Below are 27,435 nucleotides of genomic sequence, written 5' to 3'. Positions count from 1 at the left end.
CCTACAGTTTTCAGTACAGTAACGTGCAGGTTTGTAGCCTAGGAGCAATAGGCTGTACCACATAACCTAGGTAGGTGGTAGGCTGTACCATCTAGGTTTATGTAAGTACCCTCTGTTTGCACAGCATCTAAATCACATAATAATGTGTTTCTCAGAGTGTAGGCCTGTTGTTTAACCACACATGACAGTATAATATTGAAATCTATGACTAAAGATTATTTGGCTGCATTGGGTGGGAAGCTTTCTGGAGGACAACTCATTAACGTCTGTGAAAATTGGTCAAGTATTAGGAGTCCCAATTATTTTTTAAAAGAAGCTAAGAAATGTTATAAAATAAGTTTAACCCAGGTCATGTTTAGGGGATTTTTTTTTTCTCATTGTTATTATTTGTTGGGTTAGGTTCTGTGGGAGAAAAAACAATGGAAAAGAGGGTTCTCTTTATATTCTTACATTTTGGCTGGAAAGACAAAATGTACTCAGAAGTTGGTGAGTAGCTAAAAGAATTAGAGGAAAGAAATTGTTCAACACTTTGTTGGAAGTGAAGAAAATAAAAATCAAATAGTAACACTGAACAAAAGCAAGGTCCTGTAATTTAGACAAAGCAGATACTGTATCATTGAGCCAAAGTTCTTATGCTTCCCTGGCAAGGGTTTTTCCCCCCAGACCATAGCCTGTTCCTCTTTTTTAGAGTATCTGCTTGCAAGCATTGTGCACAGTAGATACACTGCTCCCTGCCCTCAAGGTACTTACAACCTAGTGGGAAAGCTGAAAGTGAAGTCTAGTTTAAGTGCAGTGAGATAAATGCTTATAGAAGGACAGGCAGAGAATGTCTTGCTATTCTTGTAAGTGTGGAGCAGCAGTGTGAAACCCAGTTAGGGAGACAGGGTTTTAAGAAATTTTTCTCATGGGAGGTGAGATTTGGGCTGAATTTCTTTCTTTCTTTCTTTTTTTTTTGAGACGGGAGTCTCGCTCTGTTGCCCAGGCAGGGGTGCAGTGGCCGGATCTCAGCTCACTGCAGGCTCCGCCTCCCGGGTTTACGCCATTCTCCTGCCTCAGCCTCCTGCCTCAGCCTCCCGCCTCAGCCTCCCGAGTAGCTGGGACTACAGGCGCCCACCACCTCGCCCGGCTAGTTTTTTTGTATTTTTTGGTAGAGACGGGGTTTCACCATGTTAGCCAGGATGGTCGCGATCTCCTGACCTCGTGATCCGCCCATCTCGGCCTCCCAAAGTGCTGGGATTACAGGCTTGAGCCACCGCGCCCGGCCCTGGGCTGAATTTCTAAGGATAAGTGGAAAGTATGCAGAAGAAAAAGATTTATATGTTTAGGAGATTGGAGGAATACTAGGGAACTAAGAAAAGGTATCGGAATATTGGTTGAGTTTCGATGCCCACCTAAGATTATTAGAAGGATGGAATAACAAACAAGTAAACTTATAGCCTCAGGTTGGAATGTTGGTAGCAGCTGAAAATCATAGCTAACTGCATGATAGCAAATGTAGATGCAGAAAAGTATACAGACTGGTTTAGAGTTTTATTGACACTTCATGAAGTATATTTGTGCATAAAACTTGGTGTTCATAATGATGAATTTATGTGGCCAAGAAAAAAGTTTGGATTACATTCAATGTGGACAATGCTAAAGATTTCCATTTAAAACAGTTACATGAGGAAAATAAGTTTTGTAAAGAGATTAATTCCTAGCATTCTGGAAAATCTAGTAGTGTAGTCAGTTCTTCCCTCAAGGATTTCAAGAAATTGAGGTTTTACCATAACCTAGTATAAGATGTTCCTTAGGTGCAATGTGAATGCAGGGTAAAGGGGAGAGCAGGATGAGTCTGTTAAGTCAAGAAAGTGGTTTTTACCTTTTTTGGGGGAAGAAAGCACATTTTAGGGATAAAAAATGTTTATAAATGACAGTGTTCCATCATACCCAGCAATAATATAGTATAGCCATATATATGTCCAGTAATCTGTCTTTTGCTAATTTGTGTTGTAATTCAGCAGATTAAAAAAAGAAAAGCAGGCATATCATGCAGGTGCTGTGAATGTTAGTGCAAACTTGCCATTATTGTGTTTAGGTCAGTGGTTGTTAACTGGTGTGTTTGTTAACCATACGTTTATGGGTCTCACCCCTGGAGTTACTGAATCAGCAGGTCTTGGTGAGACCTGTGAATTTGTTTTCAGAAAGTTTCTAGGTGATGCTTATGCCTCTGGTCTAGGGACCACGCTTTGCAAACCACAGCTTTAGGGTTATTGTAACACCCTCACTCCCATTTGTATAAATGAAAATCAAGCAGGAATCATTTCACCCCAAAAACTGTTCTACACTTACTGGCTTAATATTAGGATTTTAAACCAACAGTTTAAATATTGGTAAATAATTAAACACAAAGAGCTACCACTTTAGAACACTTTTTATATACTGGGCGTTATGATAAATATTGTCTTAATGTGTTGAATAAATCAGCGTGATAAGACCTTACTTTTCACTTTTACAGAAGAGGAAACTAAATTTAAGTAATTTGCTTATATAGTTTCTGTGTAGTAGAGCCAGAATTCAAACTTAGGTCTCTGACACCGAAACCCATGCTCATTTTTTTCTTTTTTCTTCCCCCTGCTGCCACCACGGTTTTTTTTTTTTTTTTTTTTTTAAGATAGGGTTTCAGTCTGTCTCCCAGGCTGGAGTGCAGTAGCATGATCATAGCTTGCTGCAACTTCTGGGCTTAATCCTCCCATCCCAGCCTCCCTAGAGCTAGGACTACAAGTGCACACCACCATGCCTAATTTTTTTTTTTTTTGGTAGAAACAACTGTGCTCTTTTATTGATGCTGTTTAGCCTACTTGGATACCTTGAATCTGTTTACCTTCTGCTTATGTTCCTTCTTTCAAGTTTGTGTTTGGAAAGTAGTAATTCATGACTCAGCTGCAAAAGGGGGGCACATATGTCTCACATCTTATATGATTTGGGATCTGTGTCAGAGGAACTTAATATTGTGGTTTTGATAATATAATTGAATGTGTGCTTATTTATAGTTGAATACTAAAATCTGAGATTTGTTAATACCTTGGAATTAAAATAGAATTCACTTACCTTGGGTCAGTTAAATAACTAGTTGATTAGCAACTGACTAAAGATCAACAGGGAAATAGTAAAGCATTAGTTTTAAAAAATTAAGTTGTAAGTTGGTAAATGACTAATTCCATTGCAGTCACTGAATGTATATTAGTAATCTCCAGACTCACATACAACCTTGTCCTGGTGGAAAACTCTGACTGTGGGTTTTGAACATAAGAAAGAGAATGTGAGTGTCTGTTAAAAGCTATCACTCCTCAGAAGATCAGTTGTCACGTGTTCCTGCTTCTGACCACAGGGACAGCAGTTGGTCTCTAATATATGTATATTCCTTGAAAAAGTAAGGAGTTAATTTTTTGTGCTTATGTAGATTTTATTAATTTTATGTGTAGTTCTACTAAATGATTGGATTTAGTAGAACAGATAAACCTTACCACCTTTTTTTTTTTTTTTTTTTTTTTTAATTCAAGACAGTCATTCCTAACTGATCAAGGTTTAGCTGTTGAACTGGGAAAGGACCTTGGAATTGTAATACAGTTCTCCAGGATTCTATTAGCAGTGAAAGAAATAAAAATCTTTTTACTATCTTGGCTTCCTCCCTTTAGGCTGTAAACCAGCCCTGGCTACCTGATGTCTTCATGAGTTGATATTCTAAATAATTTTACCCTCAAATAGCCATATAATAGTAAGATTTGGTTGAGTTAGTAACAGAGAAAATATTTATACTTAAACGTCTGAGTATCCACTGGTCTGCAAGCACTGTCATAAGTATTCATTAAGTCTTATTCCTGTCCACAAGGATTGCAAGTATGCAAACAGATGATAAGAATCAGTGATCACTCACTGATTGTGTCCTTGCAGTCTCTGGGTGACTGCAGGGCACAAAGGATAGCATGAACCTCGCCATCCTCAACTACATCATTGGCTTAAGCAGGATTTTATAAGACAGTCTGGATACCTCACTGCCAAGTTCCAAATAGCAGATTTTGCTCACCGTAAAATTAATGTGTCTGCTAGAAAAATTGAAACACAGAGAAAAGTATGACAGGAGACTGGGCACAGTGGCTCACGCCTATAATCCCAGCACTTTGGGAGGCTGAGGCAAGCGAATCACTTGAGGTAAGGAGTTGCAGACCAGCCTGGCCAAGGTGGCAAAACCCCATCTCTAATAAAAATACCAAAAAAAAAAAAAAAAAAAAAATTAGCTGGGTGTGATGGCATGTGCCTGTAATCCCAGCTACTTGGGAGGCTGAGGCAGGAGAATTGCTTGAACCTGGGAGGCAGAGGTTGCAGTGAGCCGAGGTTGCACCACTGCACTCTAGTGTGGGCAACAGAGTGAGACTCCTTCACCCGCAACCGCTCGCCCCCCCGCCCCTGCAAAATGAAAAGTATGACAGGAAAAACATGATCCATGATGTTGTTAACAAAAGACTCATACCACCCATTTTAACAGGATCCTTCAAGTTGTTTTGCTGTGCACTTAAAAAAAAAAGTTATCAGTGCACCACAAATTTCTGTCCTGCTTTCTTTACTTAAAATTATACCATAAGCAACTTCCCATTTTTAAAACATTTTTCTAAATATATATTGTAAGAATGTGTTTACTTGTTCTCTAATGAGTTAGTATTTTTTACTCTTACAGTGTTCAGACAACTGTCACATAGTTTCTTGGCATCTATTAATTTTCTATATTTTTTAATGCTCTCTCAACAGAATCAATGTTTTTTTTCAAAATACTGCCTCTAACTTTTGATCTGAACTGAACCCTTGTTGTTCTCAAGGTGTAAGTCAGATGCCACTAAACCCTTCCAGATTCTTCTCAGACCTGGTTACTTTATTTTTCAGCAGTACTTTAAATATATCCTATTAGCCGGGCGTTGTAGCATGTGCCTGTAGTCCCAGCTACTCAGGAGGCTGAGGTGAGAGGATTGATTGAGCTTGGGAAGTGGAGGCTCCAGTGAGTTGTGATTGTGCCACTGCATTCTAGCTTGGGTGACAAAGTGAGACCCTGCCTCAAAAAAATAAAACTAAAAAAATAAATTTTCTATGGTATTTATCACATAATTCATTTATGATGACAGAGTAGGTGAAATTAGGAATCATATCAAATTGGTTTGGATTGCTGTATGGTATCCTTCCTATCCTTTATATTCTGTCCCAGCATCAGCAGACCCATTATTTAAAAAAATATATATCAGCTGGGCGTGGTGGCTCATGCCTGTAATCCTAGCACTTTGGGAGGCCGAGGTGGGCGGATCATCTGAGGTCGGTAGTTCAAGACCAGCTTGGCTAACATGGTGAAACCCTGTTTCTATTAAAAATACAAAAAATTAGCCAGGCGTGGTGGCGCGCGCCTGTAATCCCAGCTACTTGGGAGGCTGAGGCAGGAGAAACGCTTGAACCCGGGAGGCAGAGGTTGCAGTGAGCCAAGATTGCACCATTGCATTCATTCCAGTTTGGGCAATAAGAGTAGAACTCCATCTCAAAATAGTATCAATATCTATATCTATAGCTATAGCTATATCTATATAGATATATCTACTGCTTGCGTCTTCTCTGTGGTGCTAGGTCCATATCCATCCTGAGACTACTGACATTGGTTTGATTGTTCCTTAGTCACCTTTTGCCTGTATTTTGAAATTTTGAGATTCTGACTTTGATTTAATTTTAGTTTAGGATATTACTGATTTATTCTCTGATGATCATGTTTTTTTTCTTTTAGAATTACAAGCAGAGGCTAGGAATAGTGGCTCATGCCTGTAATCCCAGCACTTTGGGAGGCTGAGGTGGGAGGATCGCTTGAACCCAGGAGTTTGAAGCCAGCCTGGGCAACATAGTGAGGCCCTGTTTCTCCAAAAAATAAAACAAATTAGCCCAGTGTAGTGGCACACACATGTAGTTTTAACTACTTGGGAGGCTGAAACGGGAGGATTGCTTGAGCCCTGGAGTTTGAGGTTGCAGTGGGCTGTGATTGCATCCCTTCACTGTGCTTCAGCCTGAGTGACAGAGCAAGACCCTGCGTCAGAAACAAACAAACAAAAAGCAAGCAGAAAGACCGGGCGCAGTGACTCACGCTTGTAATCTCAGCACTTTTGGAAGTCTAAGGCAGGTGGATCACTTGAGGTCAGGTGTTTGAGACCAGCCTAGCCAACATGATGAAACCAGACTATTAAAAATACAAAAATTAGCCAGGCATGGTGGCATGTGCCTGTAGTCTCGGCTACTTGGGAGACTGAGGCAGGAGAATTGCTTGAACCCGGGAGGTGGAGGTTGCAGTGAGCCAAGATTGCACCACTATACTTCAGCCTGGGTGACAGAGTGAGTCGCTGTCTCCAAAAAAACAAAAACAAAAAACCCTAAAAAACTAAGCAGAGAAATAAACCGTACTGATTACATAATGAGAGTAAGCACAACCTTGAGTATGTAGCAATTGACATTGACAAAATTGATCCAGAAATAAATTTTAGCTTTGCCTTTTGCTGTCTTCCTCTCATACGTTTCCGACGTTTTCATCTGAAATTTGCTGGTTTTGATAATTAGCTTAGATGCTATGTGGAATGTTGGTAATGAACCTACCTCTAGATTTACTTGCTTGGCCCTGACTGCTCTCCTGAGCTTAGATTCATATAGTCAACACACTATTTATTATTTCCATTTGAGTCTCTGATAGGCATCTAAAACGACTTGTGATTATCCCTTTCCCTTTGTCTATTCTGCCTCTAATCCTGTCTCACAGTAATACAGGTTGAACATCCCGATCCAAAAATATACAGTGCCTCACAGTCTGAATGTTTTGGAGTGCCAACATGATGGCTCAAGGAAAATGATCATTAGAGCATTTGGATTTTGGATTTTCGGATTAGGGCTGCTGAAGTGGTACAGTGCATACATTCAACAATTAAAAAAAACAACTGAAATACTTCTGGTACCAGGCATTTTGGATTAGGAGTACTTTCCCTTCTTCCCACCTAATCTTTCAAGCCATAAACTTAAAATCCATCCCTGATATTCATAATCTATCACTTTCAAGTACACTATATAATTTATTTAAGTATTATGGCTGTTAGTATTTCAGCTAGACTGTAAACTCCAGGAATGCAGGGATTTTAGTCTCTCTTACTCACTGATGTATTCCATGCACCCAGTACAACGCTTGGTATAAAGTTCTCAGTAAATATATGTTAAACGAATGAATCAATCAATCAGTCTACATTCCTTTCTGTCCCACCTGCTCAAACAAATTATCTTGTTATTACCATGTTCTAAGCCACCATCAGTTGTGGCCGAGATGATTGCAATAGCTTTTTTTTTATCCCCCTTAAGAGACACGATCTCGCTATGTTGACCAGGCTACAATGCAGTGGCTTTTCACAGGCATGATCATGGTGCCTTACAGTCCCGAACTGTTGGGCCTCTTGCCTTACAGTCCTAAGTTGCTGGGACTACAGATGTGAGCCACTGCGGCCTGGCATGATAGCTTTTAACTAATCTCTCTGCTTCTATTCTTGTACTCTTCAGTTCTTATTCTTACAGAGCAACCAAAATGATCTTTGGAAAACATTGGATCTTTTCACACTCCTACTTAAAACTTCCTGTAGGTTCCCAATCATGTTAGAATAAAACCCTAAGTCCTTACCATGCCAACAAGGACTTAAATGTTTGGTGTTTTAAGCTGTTAAGTTTATGAGTTGTCTCTTGATTAATTCAGATAACTAATAAATTACCTAGCCACATCAGCCTACTATATTCACTGGCCCCCCTCTTTCTTCAGAGGAGGGAATTATTCAGGGTGTGTACACCAAGTATAGGAATACTGAGAGCCATCTTAGATTTGAATCCACCCTGGCTGGATGCGGTGATGCACGCCTGTAATTTCAGCACTTTGGAGGGCCAAGGCGGGTGGACTCCTTGAGCCCATAAGTTTAAGACCAGCCTGGGCAACATGGCGAAATCTTGTCTCTACAAAAAATAAAAAATTAGCTGGGAGTGGTAGTGCACGCCTGTAGTCCCAGCTACTCAGGAGGCTGAGTTGGGAGGATCACTTGATCCTGGGAGGTAGTTGGAACCTGCAGTGAGCCGAGATCGGGCCACTATACACCTGCCTAGGCGATACAGACCGTCTCAATAAAAATAGTTTGCCCTGTGGTCCTCAAGGATTCACATATGGTCCACTTTCGCTAACCTTTAATACCTAGACATTTTTGGAAGTGTTTCTTTCTTATTTATTTTTTCGTTTGTTAGCATTGTTACTGACCCTCCAACTTTGAAATGTTCTTTGAAATAGAACATTTTCCTGTTTCTGTTGGACAGTTAGTAAATAAGAAAAGCAACCCTCAGAATTAAACCCAGTGCTGACAAAGTCCATAGTAGAACATATATGGTGTGTGTTTGCTTGAGTTTTTAAGTATTACTCAAATCATATAAAATTACCTTTTCTTTTTTAAGGTTAAAATATACTTGAATATCTGTAAATCTGGAATTTCATGTAATTCAACTTATTAAGTATAGGTAAGAGTAGAGCAAGGAGGAATACCATTTTCTATTTCTTTCTCTTTTTTTCTTGGTGGTTGTGGATTGGCAGTGATATTAACAGAATTCAAATAGTGTCAGGTATAAGTAAAACTTCCATCCTAGTATCCACTGTAGTGCTCCTTTTAGTTGAGCAGACCAGCTTTTATTTAGTTCTCAATATCTATAGATTTTGGAAAATAAATGATCTGAAGGAAGAACTAGGATGATACAAAATATTAATGAAGGGAAAGACTTCACTTATCTATTCTGCTGCTTGAGGAGCATAAACTATAGAAATTACCCAGGTAAGAAAAGCTTTGGGATCTTTCCGAACTACCCAGAATGGGACTTGGTTATTTCTGTGTATGAGTTGCAGCTGCTGAAATGTTTTTAGGTGACCTCGCTAAATAAACTTTATCTTGGGATTTATAAAATAAGGGACGTCACACACATAAACCGTGTGCCTTTTACCTTTATATGAATCATTTGTTGCTGAAAATTTAATTTACTTGATAGGAATCCTGGAGTTTCCTGTTATTCTTTTAGTAACTGATTAATTACTATACTTTTAAAAGCAGTATGTTTTTATTCATATTATATAAAATATATACAATAAAAACATAGTGCTTTCTGCGTGTGTTATATTTAACAATATATCTGTATTCAGTCAATGCCTATTTGTGTAGAATCCAGTCACAAGTCTATATCTGAGTATTTATAGAAAGTTTGGCCAGGTGTAGTGGCTCATACCTGTGATCCTGGCACCTTGGGAAGCGGAGGTAGGAAGATCACTTGAGTTTCAGAGTTTGAGACCTGTCCGGACAACACAATGAGAACTTGTCTCTACAAAACACACACACACACACACACACACACACACACACACACACACACACACACACACACACACACACACACACATTACTGAGCCATCCGGACAACACAATGAGAACTTGTCTCTATAAAACACACACACACACACACACACACACACACACACACACACACACACACACACACACATTACTGAGCCATCCGGACAACACAATGAGAACTTGTCTCTACAAAACACACACACACACATTACTGAGCCATGGTGGCATGTGCCTGTAGTCCCAGATACTCTGTAGCCTGAGGTGGGTGGATCACTGGGAGATGGAGGCTGCAGTGAGCTGTGATCACACCAGTGCACCCCAGCCTGGGCAACACAATGAGACCCCATCACTTAAAAAAAATTTAAAAAGCAAGTTTATATTTGATGATGATCATGACATACCCCTAGAGCCATGTTCATACTCTGGCTGCCTGTGTATTTAATATACCAATATATGGTTTATTTGGCATGTAGTGTGTATGGGAAATCAGGACAATTTCATGCAGAAAGCCTTATTTTTGGTTACTCTTGAAAATTTTGAAGAAGTAGCATTGCTTATCTGGAATTCCTGCATGCCAGTATCTCAGTATCTGCTGCCCCCTGGGTAGTGGCCATTCTCTACCGGTTTTCATAGTCCCTAATCTCTGTTGTTTACATCTGGCCAGTTTTTTTCCCCATTTTGTTTCCTTCAGGGGGTATTTCCCTTGCTCTGGAGTCATGTAAGGATGATCATATTAAGGAAACTTTGTTTTCCATATTTTATTTGTTATTTGAACATTGTGGTTTATGTATGATAGCTCTTAATTGGGCAGAATATAATCAAATCTGATAAGTTAGTGCTAGATAAATACATTTTATACCTAATGACTAATCTTAACTTGCACGATCTTTATGGTCTACTTTAAATTTTTGTAAAACTCTGTGAAGTTAATATTGGTCACCAACCACCAAATGTCGTTAATTTTATAGGAGATTATTTTTTGGTGGAAATCTTGAATGAAAAATCACTAGCTACCTGAAGTTTCCACTGAGTCAAAATTTTAGAGCTTTTCTTTCTTCCAGCAGTACTTCTTTTTAAATTTTCTTTCTACTATGCAGAGTAACAGTGTAATACCAGTGTAAGTGATATTTTATCACAGGTGTTAGTAGTTCACTTGTTTTTGTCTTTAATCTTGTTTTTGAGGTAGGTGGTATGGAAGAGGATTAAAATACACATTCATAAAAGTACATAAAACTTAAAGGTAGAGTTTAACAAATAATTTTAAAGCAAAAAAAATGTTTCAAACCAATTTTTAAAAAAATTACATGACGTGTCATAATTTCCTCTCTCCCCAGAAATAATACTATCTGCCTTTTAAAAGTCATTTTCCTGCTTCTCTTTATAGTGTTGCTAAACATGTATATACCTCTATTGACTAATATGGTCCAGTTTTGCTGGTTTTGGGTATTTGGATAAATGGAGTCATACTTTATATATTGTTCTTAATCTTTTACTCAGTACCATTTATGAGGGTCATCTAAATTGTGTTAGGCTAGTTTTTTATTCTGTTTCTGTATAGGAAAATTTTCTGTGTATGAAAATTTCATTATTGATCAATTCTATTAATGAACACTTGGGTTGTTTCCAGTTTTTGGTTATTAAAACAATACAACTATAAACATTTTTGTTCTTGTACCCTGGGGCACGTTTTCATTGTTTTTTCCCAGAAGTATATCTGGGAGTGGAATGGCTGGGTCATAGGGCATGACTGTTTCCAAGCTTACCAGCTAATGCCAAATTGCTTCCCAAAGTGGTTGTACCAGTTTACATTTCTACCAGAAAGAGAATGAAAATTTTGTAAGCCCCACATTGTTACCAATGCAAAAATATAATATCTATAAGAAACAAAAACGTTTCTTGGGCATATTTTCTTTTAAACACAATAAGCAGTACACACAAACATATATTGCACTACAAGAAATGGTTGATGTATTTTGCTTAGGATTAGTATTATAGAAAAGACAACAGTCTGTTTAGCTTTGGAGGTAGTTAAGTAGTTGCTGTTATCAGCTGTTCTACACCTCTGCTCCCTCCCAGCCTTCATAGTTGAGAAGGTAGCAATTTCTTTCAAATAATGGGAAAATGTACGTTGTTTTCTTTGCATAATAACTTCTTGCTACTACCTTTAAAGGAGATGGATTTCAACAGTATGACCTGAAATTGAACAGTTTAGCAAGAGAGAAGCACCCTTAGCTAGATAGTATAAGATTCGTTAATCATTAATTTAGGAATATTTTGCAAGAGGTATTTAAATTTTAGTCTAAATTTGATTTTTATCTATGGCAATTTTATTAGCCTTTGTGGCATTTCTTTGGGATAAGATTGTGCTAACTATTTCTGTTCTGTATAATTTCTAGTTAAAGATGGTATACCTTTTTTCCCTGGCAGAGACATTAAGCCCTGTAACAAATACACTAAAAGCAAATATGGAATGCCTAATGCAGTGTGACATATGTAATAGAGGATCTTATTTGAATTGAATACAGCACAGTGAAGCTGAGAGATTTTTATTATATGTAACAGCCTGTTTCTAGAAAGAATTTATTAGAAATTCTAGTTCTTCTATTATTTTGATGCAGACTTATTTTCTTTGACCTGCTTTTATTAGTAGACATCCCTCAATTTAGGAGGAAGTGCCCTTTTAGAATATCTGATACCAAAGGATTACTAGTTAGGCAGAACTATTTAGAGTTGCAAAGGATGCATACCATAGGCATATACCCATGAAAGTTGTTTTTCATCGGTGTTTCCTTTAAGGAAGCTTTTTATGTAGCAAGAGCATACCACTTTTGGCTTTGGCACAATGCTTTTTCTCCTTCTCTCAAACATTTGTGTTTTATGGGGCAATATAATAGTTTTCTGACAAACCAGTGGATACTAATTTTATTTGTAATGATTTAATTTGTTCTTTCAGTATTCTTTAGTATATGTCAGTACCTCTTTATAGTTCTGTAGGAAACATAGCTTACAATCTTTACAACTCTGCAGATGTATTTTTCTTTACAACTCTGCAGTGTACGGGTTTATATTTTGTATGTATTTAGTTCAGTTATGTTACTTCATTTTCCCATTAGTTGGTATTTCTACCTGTTTTTGCCATCATGTGAAATGCTGCTGGATATATCTTTAAGTTCCTAATTTTTGAGGTGAGATTTTCTTTAGGGTATGTACTCTAAAGTGAAATAATTTTGGAGTGATTGTTTTGAAGCATTTACTTGGTGACACATTGTTCTATAATCCTGGGAAGATAGTAACCGATTCACAGTATCTTATCTGTGTCCTGCTTCCTTAGATCCCTGCCAATAATGGGGCAAAGATTTGTTTTTAACTTACTTTTATTAGTTTAGTTGATAAACATATAATGTATTTTAATATTTTTTATCAATAGTATTTAAAAACTTTACTATGATTTATTGTCATGGGCAAATTTGATATTTAATTTTTATCAGAATAAATCTGAAAACTGGTCTAAGATTTTATATAGTTAACTTCTTTGCTCTCTTTTTATTTTTACTTTATTTCACTGTACAGAATTTTTCTCATTTTAAAAATGTGTATTCATATTGAGGTTTTACTTTAGCAAAATATCAAAATAATTAATTCTAAAACATGGGAAATAATATAAATTCATAAGCTTTGTTGGTAAGAAATTTACTTATAAGAACTCTTCATTTCTGATTATTAATTTTCTAAAGTAGATGTTTACATAGCAGTCCAACTTTTCTCCTTTGAAAAATTTCCTTGGTGAGATTTATATACGCTGTTACATTTCATGGTAAACTTTATGCCCTTATAAAGGTAATAGTCACTCAAAATTGGAAACAAAATTTTCCCAAGAAAAAAGATTCCCAAGAAAATCATAATCAAAGTTATTTACAAAACAGGGATGAAACTAGTTACAATTATTTGTAGCATCATTTATGTGTCTTTTAACTCGTAAGCTTTTAGTTCTAGTTAGTTCTGTGTGAGTCCATTTGATTTCAGTATTGGGATCGGGTAGCTGATCCTGAAGATGTTTCTGTTTAGAGAGTTGTAAGTGATTTGAAGGTTAGAGTACCAGGGACTAGATTTTCTTCAGACCTTTTGACTGAGTGAATTCCAGGCCATTTTCCTTTTTCCCTGGGCAGAGTTTTTAACTTTATGATAAAATTCAGAAGACCTATGAACTGAAAGTAGAGAATATGTCTAATGATGAATTTTAACATTTCTTTGTATTATGACTATAGACAACAATTGCTGTTAGTTATTATATTTAATGCACCAATAAAGAACGTATATTACTATGTCAGGAATTTGTTTTAATATTTTTATACCTGTATTTCAATATAGATCACTTGTTGTCATAATCCTATATATTTTATGCATTTAATAATATGATTCTGAGAAGTCTGTATTTTATTCTAGATTGGCAAAGGGTTCATGTTCCTCTCAAATTTAAGAACTATTGCTTAAGGAGAATGGCTTCTTTGATTTTAGCAGAGTACAGAACTGTCCATAATTCATGAAAGTTTGCAAAACCATCAGTGTTAGTCTGGATTAGACTATGAGAGGGAAGAGCTGGCTAGGATTGATTGGTAGACACTTCCACTAGGGGTCTGAGTAAAGTGGTTTCATATCTGTCATGGGCTGATGAGCAATTTACTGCCTGCAAAAAATGGAGAAAATAAAATTTTTGGTTACATAAAAACATGCTGATTTTTTTCAGTTGTATAAATTTATGATTATTGTATTATATTAGAAAATGTAAATGAGAAAATAAAGAAATACCTGCAATGCTTTCTGTTATGATTTTGGTGTGTTTCCTTACAGATCTTTAAAAATATTATATATACATGTTTTTAGATGTGTATGTGTATATTATATACCTACATAAACAAATATGTGTATAGAAACATTCCTACACATGTGTATGTATACACATGTTTAGATGTCCTTTTTAAAAAATTTTTTGTATTTAAAGAGATAGGGTCTTCCTCTGTCACCCAGGTTATAGGACAGTGGTGTGATCATAGCTCACTGTAATCCTTGAACTCCTGGGCCCAAGCAGTCCTTTTGCCTCAGCTTCCCAAGTAGCTATGTCTACAGGTGGATGCCACCATGCCTAGCTAATGAAAAAAAAAATTTTTTTTAAATAGAGATGAAGTCTTGCTGTGTTGCACAGGCTGGTCTGAAACTTCTGTTCTTAAGCAGTCTTCTTGTGTTGGCCTCCCAAAGTGCTGGGATTACAGGAATCAGCCACAGCACCTGGCCAGATATACGTTTTTAAAGACAAAAATGAGATTATGTCGTATAAGTAACTTACCATTTTTGGAGTTTAGATTTATTGAGATGTAGTTTTGTAAGATTCACCCTTTTTAGTGTATACGTCCATAAGTCTTGACAAGCACGGAGACATTCAGTTCTCACTATAAGCATGATACAGACAGTTCTGTCACCCTCAAAACTCTCCTTATTCCTCTTCTGTAGTCATCTCCTTCCTCTTTCAACCATTTATTTCTTTTCTGTTCCTTTTACAAAATGGTATCATACAGTTTGTAGTTTCAAGTATTGTTTCTTTCCTGTAGCATGTGTTTTCAAGATTTTTGCTTTTGAGATCATGCTTCAAGAATCTTTGATCAAATTGATGAGAATATTCATGTATATATTTTTTAAGAAATCTATTTTTTTCAGTTTTGAAAAATTTAAGTGTTTGTTCAGTCAGGTGCTTATTTTAGTGTAAGTTGTGAGGCAGGAAATCCAATTAAAAATCAGATAGTTCAGCTGTATTTATTAAGATTGATTTACTAATATAATGTTCTTACTAAATATTGATTTCCTCACAGGTAACACAAGTAGCAAGACAGCCGGGAACCCCTACCCCATCCCCTTATTCAGCACATGAAATAAACAAGGGGCATCCAAATCTTGCGGCAACGCCCCCGGGACATGCATCGTCCCCTGGACTCTCTCAAGTAAGATAAACCTTTTTTTTAAAAATAAGAAATGTCCTTGTAAAAGCATAATTTTTGTTTTTCTAAAGAGACTCCTAAGCAGTAACATAAAACATTACTTGTAATTTCTAGTTTGTCTTTGGCATCTTTTCAGACTTAACCGTTCATAAAGATGGCTACTAACAAATTTCACACATTTCATTCTGGAGTCATTAAAAATTAACTGTCAGTGATATTTAGTTTTCATTTTTGTTGTTTAAGAAATTAGAGTTTAATTCTAAAGTTTACTTAAAACCCCCCCACAAAGCACTGATTTGCTTTTCGATGCTTGATCTGCTACTGTCTCCACCCCTTTCGGGTGAAGCATTGATGGTTATTTTCTACTTATGTGAAAACTTGGTGTCTTCCCCTCTTGAGTAGCATCAGTGGGATTTTTTGTTTGTTGGTTTGGTTGTTTTCTGAGTCGATTATTGTAATTTGATAGGCTTAAGTTTTTGTTGAACTGTTAAAAGAATTGTGAACCCATTAGTGTATTTCTACTTAATGGGAACAACAGACATTCAGACACTGTTTAAAGATGTTCCTATGTGTTCCTTGCACTTAAGCTGTTTGCCAAGATACATTGTTTAGCTTGCACCGACCTACTGTTGCAAGCTTGTTTGGATTTCCTTGTGGTTAAGAGTTGGCTTAACAGTCCCTTACGGAATGTGGAGTGAGTCAAGCCAATAACCTTGACCTGTGTGAGATTATCAGTATTTACATGTAAGAGCTACTCTTTTGATAATGAAAATCGTTTTTATAACATTATTTGTGATTTTAGCCTCCATATTTCAGACCTTTTAGAGCTTGAATAATAGGAGAGATCAGGAATTGCTAAAAATAATGCTAAAGATGGTGATTATAAGTTAGGGGCTGATTTTATTTTTTATTCTTCATTTTTTTTAGAGACAATTTTTATTCCTTCTTTGTTATTTTTTTAGAGACAGGTTCTTGCCCTGTGGCCCAGGCTGGAGTACAGTGGTGGCGTGATCACAGCTTACTGTAACCTCTAACTCTTGGACTCAAGTGATCTTCTTGCCTCAGTTTCCCAGTTAGCTGAGACTACAGGCTCATGCCACCATGCCCGGCTAATTTTTTTTTTTTTTTTGGTTAAAGTTTTTTAGAGATAGAGTCTTGCTATGTTGCTCAGATTGGCCTCGAACTCCTGGCCATGTGCTGATTAATTACATTTTAGACTACAGAATGTCTGGAAAAGGAATGTACAGTTTGCCAAACCATGACTGAAATAGCCCTGTTAATGAATATATAAATAAGTTTGTCAAGAACTTAGTGCTATGCCTAAACTTGGTCTAAATTATTCCTATATAATTTTGAGTTTTAAACATTGAAAACAAAACAAAATGAGCTCCTGTTTGTTTAAATGAGGTTCTTGTATTGGGTTTCTTAGACTGAACACAGCCTCGCAACTTACTGTTAAGGTGTATTAATCTGAGTCTAATCAGGAGAGAAAAACTGTGCACTCTCAAGAACATAAGAATAGCAGATACAAAGAGCAAATGCTTACCTTAGGGCTGAGTAGAGGCTCAGATAGGGAGCCTTTCTCTTTAGGGCTGAGCCAAAGGCTGTGGTAGAAAAGCCACTGTGTTACTGTTCAGAACTTGCTGAAACTCTTTGTTCTGGAACTTGCTGGAAATTTGCCCTATGAAGTATTGGGGAAAGCTTGCTTCTCCAGCACCAATCTCTTATAGCCAAGAGCTAATGCAGTGCACGCTGGCTAAAAGGCTCCTTACAGCATGTCTATTTCCCACAGACAATTCAAAGCATTAGATCTACTGGATCAAAAGTCCCAAGTGGTAGAGCAGCTTGCACTGCCCATCCCTAATTTGCTGTTGAACCTTCATATATTGTGTTCCTTACTCAAAATTGGTAACTTCCTAGGTCACTCTGTAATCGGTTAAGGTGGCACATTCAGATGTAGTGTATATGTTGCCTCTAAAATCCAAAAGAGGCCTACCAAACCTACCTCTTATTTTTTGTGGCAGTTTTAGGTGAGAGACTGCTACCACTACTCTGGGCTAAGATCTTGACCTTGTTGGAGAGGGCATGGTGTGGCTTTCTGAATGGCAGTGGTGCCATTTCAGTGGAACTTACTGAAAATCCACCCTCAGAACTTGTCAGAATTCTGCCCTCTAGGATGCCGAGGGAAAGCTGTTCGCAGGGAGGTTTCTTAGAAAAGACCCTGTGCTGCGTATCTTCCTGAGGGAATACCAGGAGTAGCTCTTGGCTGCTGGGTACTGTTGCTTGCTGTGCACTGAAGCAGAAATCTTGCTCTGATGAAGCCATGCCCATGAGGGAAGCCGGTCACTAGAGAAGCCATCTTTTGGAGAAGCTATCTGGGCTTCTCCAGGAACCAGGAACCAGGGAGCAAAACCCTTTCCTCCTACATATCTCTAGGACCTTCTACTGAGAAAATTTAATGTTGTGTCAGCCGAAATATTAAAATATTTATAGAGCTCAGATCCATTTTCTCATTACAGGCAAACAGGGTGAATTTTGATATGAAAGACAAGCAGTTGATAACTGGCATGTAAGGGAAATAGCTTAGTTTTCCATTTGAAATTCTTACTGTTTCAAGTTGTGATTTGACCCAAGCAGTTGACCCAAAGGACTTAAGTTTTCTGAAAGATAGGCTGCTCACAAATGCATAGTTTGTGTTTGAAAAGATGGTCTCCCAGCATCTCACTTGTTGAACCTCTCAAGTGCTGTTCTATATGCCATTTTATCAGGTGCCTTTAGAAACCAGAGTACATGAATACCAGGGAGAATGGCCACCAAATATTGTGTTGCATTCTTTTGTGGTCTGTTTTGCCACCATTTTGCCTAAATCTGATGAATGAACCCAGTAAATCACACCTGGTTCACTGCCCTTTTTTCCCCTCCATCCTTTCAGACCGAGGGAAGCTTCTATGGATTCATCTGTCTCCTAGCAATATGTTAACATTTGTTGATATGGTGAGGAAGTTTTTCTAAACTAGCATACCTAGAAAAATGAAGAGTTCTGTGGGAAACTCAAGTTTTTTTTTAGATTTAACAGTTGAAACAGTTTGTAGGGGCTGATGCAAAGCTTCCCTTCTGCCCTCTGAGGGTTTGCTGAAATGACTGACGATAGACAGATTTATCAATGTGCATGGATACATAAGAGTCCTGCACATAGGAAACACAAAGAAGGGAGAGATGGTTGAGGCTTGAGTACCCTCTTCATAGGGGAGAGGGAAGCAGGGTGGGGAATGGGCTGTAGGGAATTTTAGAGGGGAAGTAAATGATTTTTAGGTGAAATGAATGAGTCCAAATTACAATAGTCTGAGACAAAGTTCCTCTGAGCTCCTGGGAGGTGGCAGGAAGGTGAGGAATGAGACTTCAGGGTGAACAAAGGTTGTCTTACTATGAATGTTAAATCTCCTGGAGAATCTCTGAAGAGTTACCCTCAGAAGTAAAATGAAAAGTCTCTCTTGATGTGGTGATAGCTTTAGTCTCTTCTCTCTTCCATGATTAATCTTTTCTGATTATTTGATGAGCTTCCATGGGAGGGTGGTCTTAAGACAATTGTGTTTCTTTTGGAAAGACGTTTTCTTAGTCATATCTCTGTGCCCCACCAAGTTCATGGGTGGTAGTAGAAAGAAGAGCCTTCAGAATAGAGGGGAAAGGATTATAGGCTTGAAGTCAAACCATAGGTTCTAGGGCTGGCTTTGTTACTTTCTGGTTATATGATATTGGGTAAATTATTTAATATCTCTGGAACTTCGTTTCTTCATCTGTTATATAGGGGGAAATTAGAATTCTACTGCCCTGTAAGAGTGTTGTTATGATTATGTAAATTGCTGCCTCAGAACAGGATTTCCTGAATTTAGTAAGTTGCATTTATTATTTGTATGCCTGCCAGACATGGTTCCCCTCAAGATTTATATATATATGTGTGTGTGTATATATATGTGCATGTGTGTGTGTGCATGTATCCTTGCCTGCTAATTCTTTTATTTGGCTACCTGTCAAGATTTAGTGTGAAACTTAGAAGCTATCTCCAAGAGTTTGAAATGTCTTCCATGTCTTTGCCTATTCTGATGTTCAGATAACAGTTGGATTGGTTATTTTCTGTTGGCGGTGATTTGTTTTATTCTTCTATACAAAATAGGTTCGGTCAACTGAGGATACGATCAAAGAAACCATTCTTTAGCTACATGTCCTTTTTGATGTGTCAGTCTCCCCTTCTTCTGTAAATTAAGTATTTTTGTCCGAAGTAACTACCTATGTCTGTGACTCAACGTTTGACACTCAGTGAATCTGCTAAGGTCTAAGTGAAAGAAGCTAAGCCGAAGAAAAGTGAATTTCATAGTTTTGAAACATGAAAGAGGGAAAATGTAGAATATTGTTTCCAACCTCCTCAGCAATCTCGTTACCTGCTTCTTTCTCTTTGTTAAGACAGGATTTTACACATAAACAGGTGCTTCACCTCACCTGTCTATGTGCCAAGTTTTAAGGCTTAATGTGCATTTCCTTTTTTTACATGAGTTGTAGTTCTTTCTAACTTTGTCCTCTTTGGAGATTTTGTTTAATTAGTCAAAGACTTAGACTATGACATTTCAGACAGTGGTAAATTGGTGAGACAGTGTCTTTATAGGCATAGATTCTTATCACTTCCCCAGAAATGGCAATACTTTTGAACAATCTTGAAACCCAGCATGTCTGTACTCTGGAAAGAGTAAATAGTGTGGAATTTAAAGGTATCCTTTGGTGGCAGATTGCAAAGTAAATCTCCCTGGAGAAGTACACTCTCTAGGGAGTCAGGAGAAAAGACTCTCTAATTGAGAGTTCCAACCCTCCTAACACTGTTTTATAATTTAACCTATGGAAGTTCCTATTAATGCCCAGTTTTCTTCTTTGTGCATGAGCAGCTTTTGTTAGATGAGATCAGAATTTTCTTTAAGACCTCCCTGGGTTTTGGACACTAACTTGAAAGTAGCCAGTTGTTGTTATGGAAAATTACAAAACTATTTTAGATTTAAAATTACCCAAACTTTGCCTTGTTTCATTCTTTTTTTTTTTTTGAAGAGAAGTTTATTTGAATTATTTAAAATTACTGCTCAAGATAAGCAAAAACAAAAGAGACTCCTACTTATTGCTTAATTGGTGACGCACATTTGCTTTAACTTAGTTAATTTTCACAAAGTAGCCATTACAAAAAGACCAAACTGGCGCTGATTAACCAGGATCAAAATCTAGGTCTTTTCTTTTTTCTCTTGGCATCGTTGTCTAGATTTCCAGGCTTTTGGAGCTATATTCACAGAAATTAAATGAGAAGACATGCTCAAAATGATGCCAAAGAAGTGAGGTAATAGGTGTTATCTGCCTGCTGTTTCTGGATTTCATTTGGCTCTCTGTTTTTTTCTGGGAGAGGATCTCCTTCTATAGCATATAATATATAGTAACTGAGATGGTGATGGCATATGACCCACTGGCTAGATTCTTTATTGTCTCTGGAAATACTAAGCAGAGTTCTTCACTGAGGAGTATTGCTTGATCGTGATGCTTATTGTTACACCACAGTTTTCATCATTAGTGAAGGATGCGTTTCAAATGATGAATGGTCCCAACAACCATTTTTGCTTTATCCAGCTTCCAGGAATCTTGTTTTATTTACTAAGGAGAATTTCTCTGTGTTGTCTCATAATTGTTCATTGACTGCTCCAGCCTTTGTAAGCTGTTTTTTTCTTTATTTTTTTTTTTTATTTTTAGAGACAGGGCCTCACTCTGTCACCCAAGCTGGAATGCAGTAGTGTGATCATAGCTCACTGCAGCCTTGACCCCCTGGACTCAAGCAGTTCTTCAGGTAGCGGGGACTGTATGCGAGCTCCATGGTGACTGACTCATTTTTTAATTTTTTGCAGAGATGGGACTTGCTTTGTTGCCAAGGCAGGTTTTGTTTCTAAATCTTGGTCTCATACAGTCCTCCAGCCTCAGCCTCACAAGGAAATGGGTTTATAGGCTTGAGCCATGGTGCCCTTCTGAGACCCTGTCTCTACAAAAAATGTAAAAAATACTAGCCAGGTGTGATGGCACACAATCGTAGTCCCAGCTGCTTGGGAGGCTGAGGTGAGAGGATCGCTGGTGACTGGGACGTTGAGGCTGCAGTGAGCTGGGATTACACCATTAAACTCCAGCCTGGGTGGCAGAGTGAGACCCTGTCTCAAAGGAAACACAAACAAACAAACAAAACGAATGAAGCTGAATAGCGATTTTTCCTTACTGCATATGCTTTTTTTCTTTCGTTACCTTTTGTGAAGAATATAAATTCTGAGTTTGATGCATCTTTGTTAACCATGATAAAGTAGAGGAAGCTATGAAAGTTTGCTTTAAGAAAACATCACATTTCATTGTTGAAATAGATGAGTATTGATTTAATTTAAAAAAACAAAATTTATAGTTTTTACACTCCTCAAGGCCCCCACTTTGAAACACATCATATCCGTCTAAGGCAGTATTTGAGGTGAGCTTACCAGGATTCTTTAGCATATCACAAATATAAATATGAATATTTTATAGGCCTTTATAACTTACTTTTAAATTAATGACATTTGCAAAGGCGTGTTATTTGTAAAGTGTTTAATGACAATATTTGTTGACACTTCTAACAAAAAGTAGGTTTTTAAGAACTTACACATATTATCAACTTAGAAAAACCAAATGGAAGATTTGTCACCAAGGGGACCAACTCAGTGCAGTCAGTACTGCAGGTGTCCAGACCCACACCAAGTCCCCATGTACCATGAATACAACTTGTAAAGAATCATGGTAGGCTTTTCCAGTTGTTGAGATTTATTTTAATGTGATACTTGATTAGAAGAGTGTTCAGCTCTTTTGGTCATTTTTTGTTTTTATTTAAAAAATTAGTTGCAACCATATTTATAAAGCGACCTTGATCAAATTTTTTTCTTTTTTTTTTTTTTTTTTTTGAGACGGAGTCTTGCTCTGTGCCCCAGGCTGGAGTGCAGTGGCGCGATCTCGGCTCACTGCAAGCTCCGCCTCCCCGGGTTCACGCCATTCTCCTGCCTCAGCCTCCCGAGTAGCTGGGACTACAGGCGCCCGCCACCTCGCCCAGCTAATTTTCTTGTATTTTTAGTAGAGACGGGGTTTCACCGTGTTAGCCAGGATGGTCTCGATCTCCTGACCTCGTGATCCGCCCGTCTCGGCCTCCCAAAGTGCTGGGATTACAGGCTTGAGCCACCGCGCCCGGCCGATCAAATTTTTTTCTAATAGGTGTTTTCTCTCTCTCTCTCTTCCTTCCTTCCTTCCTTCCTTCCTTCCTTCCTTCCTTCCTTCCTTCCTTCCTTCCTTCCTTCCTTCCTTCCTTCCTTCCTTCCTTTTTCTTTCTTTCTTTTTCCTTCCTTCCTTCCTTCCTTCCTTCCTTCCTTCCTTCCTTCCTTCCTTCCTTCCTTCCTTCCTTCTTCCTTCCTTCCTTCCTTCCTTCCTTCCTTCCTTCCTTCTTTTTCTTTCTTTTTCTTTCTTTCTTTTTCTTTCTCTCTTTCCATCCTTCCTTCTTTTTTTTTTTGGCCAAGGTTTCACTCTGCCACCCAAATTGGAGTGCAATGGTGTGTTTTCTGTTCACTGCAGTCTCCACCTCCCAGGCTCAAGCAATCCTCTTGTCTTAGCCTCCTGAGTAGCTGGGACTAGCTGACTTTTTGTATTTTTTTGTAGGAACTGGGTTTCCCCAAGTTGTGCAGGCTGGTCTCGAAGTCCTGAGTTCAAGCAACCTGCCTGCCTTGGCCTCCCGGAGTGCTAGGATTACAGGTGTGAGCCACCGTGCCTGGCCTAGGTGTTTAATCTTTTATGCAGTCCTGTAACTTACCTTGAAATGTGCCTAAAGCAGCTTTTATATGTTTGATTATACTTCTCTTTGTATTGCCTGTAGCCAAAAAAAAAATTCCATTTATTTTCTTTTGACATTTCTGTGGTTAGTTTTTAAATGTTGCTGCAAGAGATTAAGTACAATTATTTTTCAGACTTCTCACCCTAAGTTTTACATTCTGTTTGGCAAATTCACATGGCTGGAACCCACATTTTAGAATATCTGAGTATTAATTCAGCACTATTACAGCAAGCTAAGGAATTTTGTAAGAACCAAACTGATTGTGATTTTGTAAGCATTTCTTTTCTTCTGTTTTATGTAGGCTCAGTCTTTTGTTGATGATGTTCATTTTCACTTAAATCCTGTCAGAGAAAAAAGGTTTAGGATTTTGTCTTTTACATTTGAACAGCTGTTTCTTTTGGATGCATCCTGGGAGACTCTTGTTTGTTTCTCTGGCTACCTCTCATTTGTTTTAAGAAGTCATGAAAAACTCTGTCAGCATTTTTCTTGCCAGTTTACCTCTTGGGAATATCAGACTTCATTTATTTCCCATAGATTTAGGGGAGAAACTCACTTTAGTGCCACTAATTTATTTTTTATCTGGTTGTGACATTCAGATTTTTAGATTTTTATGGTTCTGAAAATTGCTAATTCAGTTCAGCTACGGAGATTAGTATGTGTCAGTAAATTTAAGGATGAGAAGTAGAACAGGTAAGTTTTAAGAATAATGAAGAAATTGTGCAGTTTGACTCTTCAATTTAAAGTGCTTGTGATAGTTCCTGCAAAAATGTATATGTGATTCAGAGAGTGTTGTGGGGGAAGTGAGCAGACAGAACTCTGAGGGAAAGCTCAGCAGAGAGGTTAAGTACCATAGTAGACATAATATTGTCTTGAGTTTAGTCAGATAAATGGATATATATGTCTGTTCAGATTTATTGTAGTGGACGGGAGCATGCTGATTGCTGGGAGAGAAATGAGAGGACAAGCTTAATTCAGGACTGTTTTTATAAGGGATCAAATGAAAAAAATTACTTAAAAGTCACAAACTATGAAGTGTAGTATACAAAAGCTAGCTATCTTTATAGAACTAAGAACTGTGAATTTCAGTGACTCAGCAATCAATGAAAAGCCAGCAACACACACAATCAACTTGTAGATGATGGTCATTTTAAATTTTCTCAATGAATAGTAACGAGAGGTTAACTTAGTTATATTTAAAGCAAATAGAATCAATTAAGTATAAAGAATGAATATTATAAATTGATATTTAGAATGACTATTAGAAAATAAAAATGTTGGGCTGGATGAGGTGGCTCATGCTTATAATCCCAGCACTTTGGGAGGCTGAGGTGGGCAGTTCGCTTGAGCTCAGGAGTTTGAGACCAGCCTGGGCAACACAGGGAAACCCCAACTCTACAAAAAGTAGCCGGGTATGGCGGCGTGGGCCTCTAGTCTCATCTGATTGGGAGGCTAAAGTGGGAGCCTCACCTGAGCCCAGGAGGTCAAGGCTGCAGTGAGCCATGCTTGTGCTACTTGCACTCCAGCCTTGGCGGCAGAGTGAGACCCTGTCTCCAAAAAAAAAAAAAAGTGTTACTTACTAAACCAATAAACTTTTTTCCTTAGTGCATGCATTTATTTACTGTTTCTTTTTTTTTTTTTTCTCTGATGTCTAGTCATGCTTATAATTAGGTAACACGAAGGGCTAAGTCTGATTTCCAAATTTTTCATCAGTTGATGGACCCTTTTCTCTGTGAAGAATAATGAACTCTCAGACTATCTGAATTCTGTCTCCCTTGTGTGTGTGTGTGTGTGTGTGTGTTCTCTGAAGTATTTTGTTTCGTAGAAAACCCCTAAGTAGGTGACATATCAAAGAAACCATGTTGCCAACATTTTATTATACTTTTCATGTAAAACATATTTCCATTTCTCTTCACTGCCAGTGTTACTCCAGTTTCAAGTACTATACTATATTATTACAAAATTTTGTTTATTATCCACATCTTATTACTCTTGATCATCTTGAAAATTGCCCATCTTCTTTTATAGTTCAGTTTCAAATTTTCACATGCCTGTTTAGTGCAGCTGTCAAAGTCTTATAGTAAGAAATAAATTACACTAAACTATTTCAAATGGAGAGGATTTTTAATATGTGAATACTGGTTGAATGATTAATAAGGGGCATGCTGAGGCTGGGCATTGTGGCTCACACCTGTAATCCTAGCACTTTGGGAGCCTGAGGTGGAAGCATAGCTTGAGCCCAGGAGTTCGAGATGAGCCTGGGCAACATAGTGAGACTTGGTCTCTACAAAAAATAAAAATAAAAAGGATGCAGAGGTAATCTAGAGATTAATAACTGCAGAAAGCAGCTGACATCCCTGAGAGAAAGTCAGGAAAGGGGAAATACAATGTAAATGTGATAAGACATCTGGACTGTGAAACATATTCATAACTGTTAAAACTTAGTCGAATTAAATTTAAAGGAGTTTAATTGAGCAGTGAACGATTGGTGCAGGCAGCCCCCAGAATCACAGCAAATTCAGAGAGACTCCAGGGGTACCTTTTGGTCAGAACAAATTTATAGACCAAAAAAAGGGGAAAGTGTTGTAAAAAAAATATCAGAAGTGAGGTACAGAAACAGCTGAATTGGTTATGGGGTTACGTTTTCCTTGTTTGAACACTCAGCAGTCTATGATTGGTTGAAATATGGCTGCTGGGATTGGCCAAGACTTATCTGTTGTTACAGCTGCATACTCTTAAGTTAGGTTTTCAGTCTTGTCTGCCTTTTAAGCTGAGTTAGGGTTCATCCACCGGGACTCAGATGTAGAAATACGGAGTCCTTCTCAGGCCATATTTAGTTCGCTTTAACATAACTGTAATAATAACACAGTTAAATTATCTCAATTCAGTGGTGACTCAAATTGGTCAAAAACCGAAATCTAGGAATATGCATTTAAACTTGACACAGAAAGATTAAAAACATTCCTCAAGACTGCCTTCCCACACCTTCAGATACCAGCCATACATCCGGACCTCTGGAACTTTCGACTGACTGGCTTCAAGTTGGGGATCTCGTGATCCCCTCTTTGGGTTTGATAAATTTGCTGGAGCAGCTCACAGATCTCAAGAAAACATGTTTTCTTGTTTATTATAAAGGATAACACAAAGGATACAGTTGAAAAGATGCCTAGGGTGAGGTATGGGGGAAGGGGCACAGAGCTTCTCTGCCCTTCCTTGGTGCACCACCCTCCAGCAACTTCCGTGTGTTCAGCTACCTAGAAGCTCACTTAACCGTGTCCTAGGTTTTTTGGAGACCTCATTATATGCATAATTGGTTAAACTATTGACCATTGGTGATCAGCTTGACCTTTAGCCCGTCTCCTTCCCCTGAGGTTGGGGGTTGGACTGAAAGTCCTAACCCTCTAATCATGCCCTTGTAATGATCAACTCTAGCTATCAGTCAACATTAGCATACAAAAAGACAGACTTTGGAGATTCTAAGGTTTTTAGAAGTTGTATGACAGGAATCAGGATGAAGACCAAATATGTATTTCCTAATATCACCGTGGTGGTATCAGAAACTTTACGTGCTGAGAGGCGAGGAGAGAGAGTGTATTTGTAAAATATTTGCATGTCGCTAACGATTATTGATATAGAACGTCTTTTAAAGTGCTTACTGGCCATTTGTCTATTTTTGGAGAAATGTCTATTGAAAGCCCTTTGCCCCTTTTTTAATTGGGTTGCTTGTTTTGTTGTTGAGTTGTAGGAGTTCTTTATATGTTCTGGATATCAATTCCTTATCAGATGTGCGATTTACATATATTTTATCCTATCCTGTCAGGTGCTTTTTCACTTTGTTGATAGTGTTCTTTACAGAAAGTTTTTAATTTTTGGTTATTTTTTGAGACAGGTCTCATTCTGTACACCAGTCTGGAGTTCAGGGGCATGGACACAGCTCACTGTAGCTTCCGTCTCTGGGATACAAGGGATCCCCCAACTTATCCTCCCAAGTATCTGGGACAACAGGCATGTGCCACCATGCCTCGCTCACAACTTTTTAATTTTGATGAAGTCTAGTTTATCTTTTGTTGTCTGTGCTTTTGGTGTCATA

At 37.9% G+C, this 27,435-nt stretch overlaps 1 protein-coding gene across 21 annotated transcripts in view; it reads left to right on the top strand.

Moving 5' to 3' along the window:
- Positions 1 to 27,435, top strand: part of EIF4G3 (eukaryotic translation initiation factor 4 gamma 3) — a 374,608-nt gene that overhangs the window by 118,113 nt on the left and 229,060 nt on the right. For 19 of the 21 annotated variants that reach the window (XM_050789764.1, XM_050789766.1, XM_050789763.1 and 16 more), the window contains one exon: positions 15,320 to 15,448. The exons of the other annotated variants lie outside the window; for them this stretch is intronic. Coding sequence is in view for 14 of the 19 variants with exons in the window: in XM_050789758.1 (XP_050645715.1) it covers positions 15,320 to 15,448 (129 nt within the window). In the remaining 5 variants the exon portion in view is untranslated. The remainder of the gene's footprint in view (positions 1 to 15,319; positions 15,449 to 27,435) is intronic. 21 annotated transcript variants of the gene reach the window in all.

This window comes from Macaca thibetana, chromosome 1 (genome assembly GCF_024542745.1).
Source record: "Macaca thibetana thibetana isolate TM-01 chromosome 1, ASM2454274v1, whole genome shotgun sequence".
Lineage (NCBI taxonomy): Eukaryota > Metazoa > Chordata > Mammalia > Primates > Cercopithecidae > Macaca > Macaca thibetana.
The sequence above is the reverse complement of the archived record's forward strand: the minus strand, read 5'-3'. Positions and strand labels throughout refer to the sequence as shown.